The sequence below is a fragment of the Helianthus annuus genome, chromosome 1 (assembly GCF_002127325.2).
Source record: "Helianthus annuus cultivar XRQ/B chromosome 1, HanXRQr2.0-SUNRISE, whole genome shotgun sequence".
Classification (NCBI taxonomy): domain Eukaryota; kingdom Viridiplantae; phylum Streptophyta; class Magnoliopsida; order Asterales; family Asteraceae; genus Helianthus; species Helianthus annuus.
The window spans coordinates 95,083,140-95,092,209 of NC_035433.2; the positions used below are offsets into that span (position 1 = coordinate 95,083,140).

At 31.4% G+C, this 9,070-nt stretch overlaps 1 protein-coding gene and 1 long non-coding RNA gene across 3 annotated transcripts; both read right to left on the reverse strand.

Moving 5' to 3' along the window:
* Positions 1–752: 752 nt before the first annotated feature.
* Positions 753–2,400, reverse strand: LOC118480931. Its single transcript, XM_035975946.1, has 6 exons — positions 2,152–2,400; positions 1,848–2,056; positions 1,615–1,741; positions 1,319–1,501; positions 1,162–1,230; positions 753–1,079 (listed from the first exon to the last, which is right to left on the reverse strand). Exons 1-6 carry the CDS (start codon positions 2,338–2,340, stop codon positions 864–866), a joined length of 993 nt encoding a protein of 330 aa, XP_035831839.1. The 5' UTR covers positions 2,341–2,400; the 3' UTR covers positions 753–863.
* A 2,173-nt stretch (positions 2,401–4,573) lies between these two features.
* LOC118480941 lies at positions 4,574–7,635 on the reverse strand. Of its 2 annotated transcripts, none has more exons than XR_004864251.1 (4): positions 7,273–7,635; positions 6,604–6,712; positions 4,887–4,958; positions 4,574–4,775 (listed from the first exon to the last, which is right to left on the reverse strand). It is a non-coding gene; the product is annotated as an uncharacterized LOC118480941 (long non-coding RNA). The 2 variants fall into 2 exon arrangements; XR_004864249.1 differs by having other exon boundaries at positions 5,408–6,712.
* Between the last annotated feature and the right edge of the window lie 1,435 nt (positions 7,636–9,070).

Below are 9,070 nucleotides of genomic sequence, written 5' to 3' on the forward strand. Positions count from 1 at the left end.
ACGAAGCAACATTACAGGTACACCAACTTTAAGGACTAATCGATGATTAGGCAGACCAGAAATTTTTAAACCATTTAGAACATCGGGAGAATATAGTCTCGCATTTGCTTCATTCTTTAGTATAAAACATTGAGTGTGTATTATGAATAAGAGTAGAGGTTCTTATAGTATTGGAAGTGATCATAAAAAAGGAAACTATAAATTTTTAAAAAAAAAAATTCGGTTCTAAATGTAAAAAAGGAAACAAATTACCATTAAAATTAAATGGAGGTAAATATTCTAAAATTTAATGGCTGATTTTTTTAAAAAAATTTATAAATTGTCGGTTATAAAATTTATAAAAGGAAACAAATTCATACAAATTATTATCTTTTGATAAATTTAAAAAAAGTGGAGGTTTACTATATAATTTTATATATAGTAGTTACATAATGATTATAGTAATTACATAATGATAGTAATTACACATTTATTACAACAAATTTATTTACATAAAACCGGTTAATAAAATTTTTATTTACAGTTTAAGTATTTAAAAAAATTATAAATACTTTTAAAAATTATACTTTCTAAACAAAATATAAAGTATCAAAAGGTGAAGTTTAAAGAAGTATAAGTAATAGAAAACATTCCAAACAAACCATATGTCTCAACTAAAAAACCAATCATATTTCTCAAATAAATAACCAACAACCCATGCATCAAATGAAAAACCAAACAACCATATGTTTAAAATCCAAAATCAAACAAACAAACCAACCATGACAAATCAATCGAAACCACTCAAACACGCAAACGAAACCCAAGCAGCAATATTCGGAAAAAAAATAAATTGTTTTTCTTAAAACTACTTCAACCATGAACTACTTCTCCAACTTTGGAACCAGCAAAATCGTTTCATCATCAACCTGAACATCCGAGACACCAGCCTTTTTAACCTTTGTTGATGATAGAGATGTGCTTTCTTCAACTTTATACACGTCAGCAAGGTTACGTTTCAATTCCGAAGACGAAGTTTTAGAACAATCTTTAGATGTGCAATCGGGTGTGAAGCTATCACCAATAGAATCCACAGCATCCTGAATAATATGTTCAAAATTAGAAAGTATATAAAATGTTTAAAACATTTGGTATTTTGTAACATTAACTTAAAATACATACCTTTAGAGCAAAAGGGTTTCCAGTTGACATATCACTAAGTGAAACATCAGCAGCCGCCTCGTCCACACCCTACAATTCAAAAAATAATAAGGCTAGGCACAACAAAACTAATAAATCTCATAACATAACTTTAATTCAAAGGTTTGTAATTGTTAACCTGATCAGCTGGAATTCGGCTCTCCAAGGACTCAATGATTGCTGCATCATTCACCAACTTATGAACAGCATAACCATCAATATGGTTGTCAATATTGAATTGACTAATTTGAATCTTGAAGGCAAACTTCTTATCATTCAAAGATTTAAACTGATAGGGAATAGTTTTCTCTTCCAAAGATGCCTAATATACATGAATCAAAATTTATTGAAAAGAACATAGAAATAAGATTTAAACATTAATAATATGTAACTTGTATACGAATTTAAAGAAAGTAGTGATGTGAAATAAGTTACCTGATCCACTTTACACTTCTCAAGCAATTGAATTGCTGTCATACCCAACATTTTTCTAGCTTCACGGTCGAACAAAGTCAAAGAGGCAATAGCTGCATAATCTTGTACTCTTATTGGAATCCTAAAACTAAATGCACAAAAAGTGATTCACAAAATAAATACATTTTACATTCCTAAAGTAAAATAAAGTAATCATAAATTTAATATAATTACAAATAATATTAGTAACTTACATCGGCGTCGCAGCCACAACCTCCTTAGGACAATCTTGATTTGAGCAAACTAAAACTTGTTTAAACTTCGGTTCTTCAGCACCGTCTTCAGCATCCTCAATGACCATAGTTGTCTCAACCTTCCGAGTGCACTCCTCACAACCAAGGTAGTACCAATCATCTTTATCATCCACACCTATGATCGTACCGAGAACTATGACCTCACAAGGCTGAAATTATATGTAAGACATTAGAGTTATAAAAATGATTTGAAACAAATTTTGTGTAATATGTTTATTTAAAATATTAAAAAGCAGACACAAACCTTATCCAAGAGCGTAATATCACGAAAATTGGAAAACGGATGCTTCACTAAAAAGTCATCTGCAACGCTTATACTTCCAGATGAACCAATTGATTTCTGACCATTAGAAGATGTTTTACATATCTTCTCAACAAACCTGATTACAATAATGGAAGCAAAAAAATTTAACAACATCAATAAGTAGTTCATATTATTTTAGAAATTGTTTACTTTGTTCTAAATGAACGAATCTCCTCTATGTCAGCATTGATAAACAGCCACACCTGATTACACTAAAATTAGAATACTAATAAAAAACATGTAGAAAAAAAAACAGAAACACAGTCTAGTCATATAAGCATTCAAAACTAAGTACTTCGGCATCAAATATAAAAGGCCCAAAAAAAGTATCACCAACTTCTACCATGACATCAGATCTACGTAACAACCACACAAAAAACATACCACTAAATGTATTCTAACGATGAACAGTGTATGCAAAAAAAAAAAAAAAATACTACCAAATAATACCATGTACCTTCACCAACTCAGTTATAAAGCAACATAGCTTTACTTTTAACAAAACCCATCTGAAACGAAGAACCAAATACCGGACCGTTTTGTCCCTAACAAACTATCACATACCGGTAACATTGAATCGCAGACAACATTGTGAGAACTCCTTACCAACAGCCACATTCCAAGTTTGACCAGCAATGTCCTTGATGGTCAAATCCATCTTTCGATCCAATCCATGAGTTTGTGCCCACTTATTCTTCAAACTCTACAAATCAGAATATAAGATTAAATAATAGCTAGCATTAAATCTGGTTTTCATACAACTAATGACTTCAACTGGATTTACAAAACATACATTAATATTATGAAAACCTAAATAATAAAAACTTACATAAACGTTGTCAAAAACAAAAGTAACCGGTACTTCTTCATCAACACTCTGTTCAAATACAGGCGCAACAACCGCATTACGCACCTATTCAACAGACACTTAAATTAAGTCATCAATTGGTTCTTTTTTTATAACACACACTTCAGGCAGGTAAGTAAGAAGGGCATGCTTACATCTAAACAAACTCAATTCAAAAATCTTAAAATCAACCGTTTCTAAAACCAACAAATGATCAAAATCGAAATACACTATTACAGATTCTAAATAAAAGAAACTGTACACAGGAATTAAACACTTAATCGGCTACCAACAACAGTAACATCAACAAATAACAATACATGAACAATGAATTTAAAAACCTAAAACACAAAAAAAAACCCAAACATCAAAATCGACTATTAGAGACCATAAAAAAACTATACAAATGAATTAAAACCCTAATCTGCTATGACAATCAGTAACATCAACTACTCACAAACGAACAATCTAACAAAACCATTGAATCCAAAAATCGAATCAAAGAAAACTAAATCTTATGTAACTGATGGGGTTGTCGGAATGAAGCATGAATACCATCGATGAAGAAAGTTACCTAAAAAGATTGGTTATACCTCTTCACTAAATCACCGATTTGATCCCCGACGATGTGATTTCCTGCAAAATTATCCATATCAAAACATATAATCAATCATGAAATACTATAATTAGATAGTACCATATACGATCTGACTTCAAATCCGATGAGTCTTGAACAAAATTATTGGATCGATTAAAGTTCATGTGTTCGCCGTCTACGTTCAGAGAGGAAAAAGAGAGAGAGTCCGATTTAGGGTTTTGAGAGGAGAGAGAAGGTTTAAGCGTAAATGAGAAGCCTTGGTTCAATCCTCAACTATGAGGTGTGCCACATAGATGCTGACATAGCTTGCTGAGTTGGCTTGCACCATTGGGTGACATGTGTCCCCCAATGGTTTGCTTTATTATATACTAGGTTATAACCCGGGAACTTCCCGGGCAGGAAAAAATAATTTATATTGTTATATTGTTTTGAATGGAAAGTTATAGTTGAAATAAAAATGGTCAAGCCTTAATCCATAAACATCCCCTAATTCCACATTCATTTTGCTTGTTTGCCACACAATATTATCATGAATGACATAAAACCACTGGTGACAGATTGTGTGTGGTTCCGGCCAAACCTTCGTTGGTCCGCACATGAGCAGTTACTCACATCAAGTTGCTGAATCGTAATCCAAATTTGCTTACAATGCTGGTAACCCAAACGGGACATGTGTAACCTAGGTATCTAAACGGGTTACATAAGCAGGCGGGTCAACATGTTTTAGAAAATGTATAAAAAAGTTTCAGTGTTCAATATCTGTTTTCTGAATTTAAATGGTTTGGTGGGTGGAAAACGGGGTGGTCGTCAATCCAAACCCAACACAAATAGCTAAAGGCCATTTTTTGGATCCAAAACATTAGTAAAAAAGTTTTGAACAACTCCTAGCTTTTGGTTGGTTGTGAGCACACCAGTTAACACCATAATGTCCCATTGAGGACAACTCATTAGGAAATTATACTTCAAACCGAAAACACACATCCAAACACCTGAATGAGTCGACTACAAGTTCCAACTAAACAGCTGAACGAAAACGATGTCGTATTATTATTTAATTTCATGTGCAAATTTGTCCCAAATGCTGCAAGTACGTCCATCTTCCAACACAGCTCCTTCAACCTATTATTATACATACATATTAACTATAAGTGGTGATGAATAGTAAAAAAAATTACTGAACTTTTGACGGTGACCAAGAGCAAGCTTTTCAATAAATCGATTATAAATTACCTCGTGTGACAACAGATTATTGAAGGTGAGGTCTAGTCTCTCGAACTTCTTGAATTCAGCCAAACATGAAACCTAGAACAAATATTCAAGAAACCCTAAGAATAAAAGTAAACAAAAAAATATAACAAAAGGTAAATTAACAAATATAGTGGTACAAAACTACGGCACATTAATCCTTCTATAAACTAACACATCTGTGTAAGAATCTTGACAAAAATAAACACAAGTCCCTAGCTCAATTGTGCTTTATAGATTCACTTCACAAAAACAAACACAAGTCCCCTCTTCTCCATCCTCTTCAGATATCAACACTACCTTCATGCAAGACCTAAGAATGTACCAAAAAAACTGAGACAATCATTTATTGAACCTTATACTTCACCCTTTCAACAGATACATAGATCTAACATAGGAATATATATAATTAAGTGCTAAAAAGTGCGAAAATTGACTCCAATTAAAGAACCAATGCACTAATAAACCTAAAAGATTGCATATGTAGAAAAAATAGAGCGACTTACCAAATCGTTGGAATGATCCCTGTATGTAATAAAAGGATGGTGCTATTCATAAAATGTCAAACTTCTCAAGATGTTGACTTTTACTACCCATTTTGTAACATAATATTCCTTACTTTCCTGTTCTAGAATCAAATGGGTATTCAAGAAAAGTTGTTATTTGATGTGTACTGGAAACTAATTATCAATAACCATGACAACCCATTTAAAGTCACATAGTATTGAAACAATAAAAAATACGAAAAAATGCATTAGAGGGAACTGAAGGCCAAATTGCGGACTTAAGACAAGGTAACATGCTAAGGAAACCACTGCATTTACACAAAAAAAAGAGCCCATCCGCCCAATGTAACTGGTTGGTTGGGTATCGCTGGAGTCCATGAGTATGGTAATTGGCTCACATGGTTAACAAAAAATCTATAAAACGAACAATAGATAATTATTGAGTGCATACCTGTTGACTCGACTTATTTCTATATTAGATCCATACCAATAAGATGTGCAAACCTTACGAACTACCAAAAGTTCATAAATGGCATTAAATCTTTTAAATATCATCAAGTTTCTACCTCATAAATCAAGAAGTTGCAGGCTATTTACCTTACTGAAACAGAGAATAAATAATAGCAACTGTATGCATAAATAATAACACACACTTTTAAGTTTCATTTCCTTGCATGTTAAATAGGGGTGCTAAACGGGCCGTGTTTGCGGGTTCAACCCGACCCGAAATCGTGCCATACATATGAACCGAAACACGACTCGAATATTCGCATATTGACCCAAACCCGCCACGATCAACCCGATTTTTTTAATTTTTTTCTACTTTTTTCAGCAAATTAGTAGACTTAAATAAACACTTACTACAAAAAACACCCAATTTAATTTAATTTATAACATAATACATATTGTATAAAAGAATAATATAATATAAATTGGTTAAACTGGTCAACCCGCCAACCCAAAGGGTTGACCTGAACCTGACCCGTTTAGCTAAACGTGTTCAGCCGGAAACTGACCCGAACCCGTTTAGACTAAACTAAAACCCGCAAATTTCGTGTTAGGTTCACGCCTTTGATAACTATGATCAAAACTCAAACCACCACCTATTAAAGTTCAGTTTTATGTGGTTGTGATGCTAAATATAGCTGAATAAGACAGTTACAACCTGGATTTTATTTGAAATTTTAAAAATAAACCTGTGTATGAAATATGTTGTCGAATGCAGAGAATTGGAATAAGCCTCACAGCTTCTCTCAAGTTTCCACTACCCAAAATGGAATCAATGCGTTACCTTGGTTGAGTCCCCTGTTCAAATATTGTTTTTCTTAAATAGTAATAGAACAATATTTGATATTTCAATTGCAATTATAGGATATCAAGTTTTTTTTAAAATGCACAACCACCAACATTTGAAGAGTTTAACCTTACTCACTGAAGGCACACTCTTTCACGGCTAAAAATTCTCTTATTCCAGTAGAATGACAACAATAATCTTTTAAGTAATATTACAATGAAGTTTCTCAAAATTTGATCAATCTGAATGAGTTTGAACACCCAAATCAATAAGTTTCTATCTATAATCTTGCAATATATATTGATTCTTCTAGATAGAAAAACAAAAATCGATTCCCTTGCAAGAGTTGTAATTTCAAAATTTAGGGCTTTAGAAAATTAATCAGATTTAGGGCTTTTGAAACCCTAAGTGATGAACATACGAATGAATGATAAATAAAAAACACGCAAAATATTAAACGCGATCAGTTGTTTCAGAAGAAATAACAGACAAACAATAAGAACATGAATATGTATAATCGAGAACACCAGACAAGATTTGAGATGTTGTGAATCAGAATAATGGTTAATACCTTTTGTGAATCAGAATCCACGATCATAGTCGACGATTCAAGATCCTCAATCTAGCAAAAACAAATACAACAAACCCCACAAACAAACTCCCATCAAGCTAGCGTGGTCTTCCTTTTTAGATTGGGTTTAGGGTTTTTGAAAAGATGAAATAGAGGTCGTCTCTTCTCTCTCTTTTCCTCTGCGTTTTGGAATTTGTTTTGCAGATTTCGTTTGATGATAATGAATTTGAATTTTGAATGAGATAAGTTATTTGAGGAAACCTGCAAACGCATAGGCTTCTGCTGCAGGAAGAGAGAAAGAGAAGTTTTTGACTTTAGCTTTTGAAATGAACAGGCTTTTACTTAGATGAGAGAGAAAGATGTTACACGGGTTCCAAAAGTTTTGAGTTTGGTTTTGTCTTTGTCTTTGAGAGATGAAGTGAATTTTGTTTTCAAAGTAAAAATTGAAAAATCTCACAAAATTACACCTAGGATAGGATGATGTGGACTGGCTAGAATTTTGACATGTGTATTGGTTGAGTGAGGTGATGCCAAATGGCAGAACCTTGTTGTTTTATTAGGTATAGAGATATAGATACTTTTATTATTTTTTTTATATTTTGTTATACTATTATTAGTATTAATATCAATATTAATAAATAAATAATGAAGACACTTTATTATAAATACGAAAATGAAAAAGTTAATTATAAATAAATAATGAGTCTCTAATAAAACAATAAACGTGCAAACATTAAAACATTTAATCCCCTAGATCGACAAAACCACTTTCACGACGATAAAGTTGGGTATATAATTCTAGACGCCATCTATACATGGTCTCCTATCCAGCCGAAAGACATGCTAAGTGTGGTTGTGTTCACTCATTGAATACACGTGGTTCAGTTTTTACATCATTAATCTTCATTTTTTTTCACAGTGATGATGTAGAATTTATTGAAGTTTTTATCAAATGTTCACATATAAAAAAATGTATATATATAGACGGAAAAATAAAGAAAATTGAAAAAAAAAAAGATAAACAAGCAAAAACGAAAAAAAAGGGAAAAACTAATTAATAAAATCACGAAACGTGAAAAGTGTTAAAAACCAAATTGCTTTTTTTCAAGTGACATAATAACAAAGTTGTTAAAAATGGGTAAATATGTAGTTTCTAAAGTTGTACTTAAAAGTAAAGGTAAAATAGTTATTAAAAAATTTACTTTTAATAAAATAAATCAAAATGAGCAAATATGCAATTTTTTAGGTTAAGTAAGAGGATATATGTAATTTCATAAAGTTGTTAAAATGGGTAAATATGTAGTTTCATAAATAAATAAATAACGGGTTTCTAATAAAACAGTAAACGTGCAAACATTAAAACAATTCCAACCCATAACAAAGATATTACTACCTCTGTCTCACTAAAAGTGTCATATTTTGAATTTTCAAAGTCTTTATTTATAAACTTTGACTTTAATTATATATTTTTGTGTTATATAAAACTTGATGAAAATTAACCTGATAAAAATACTTGTAAAACACACTCAAATTATATAACTTTCATCAAGTATTATTTAACACAAACAAAATTATTTAAGGTCAAAGTTTATAAATAAAGACTTTGAAAATTCAAAATAGGACACTTTTATTGGGACGGAGGGAGTATTAGATATCAAGCTTATCCCAACCCATGAAAAAAGGAAAATCACTAAAATTAAGAAAAATAATAATGAAAATAATAATTATTATTATAATATTAAAATAATAAAAGTATTAAAAAAACTATATATATTATAAAATGTTAAAAGTACTATTA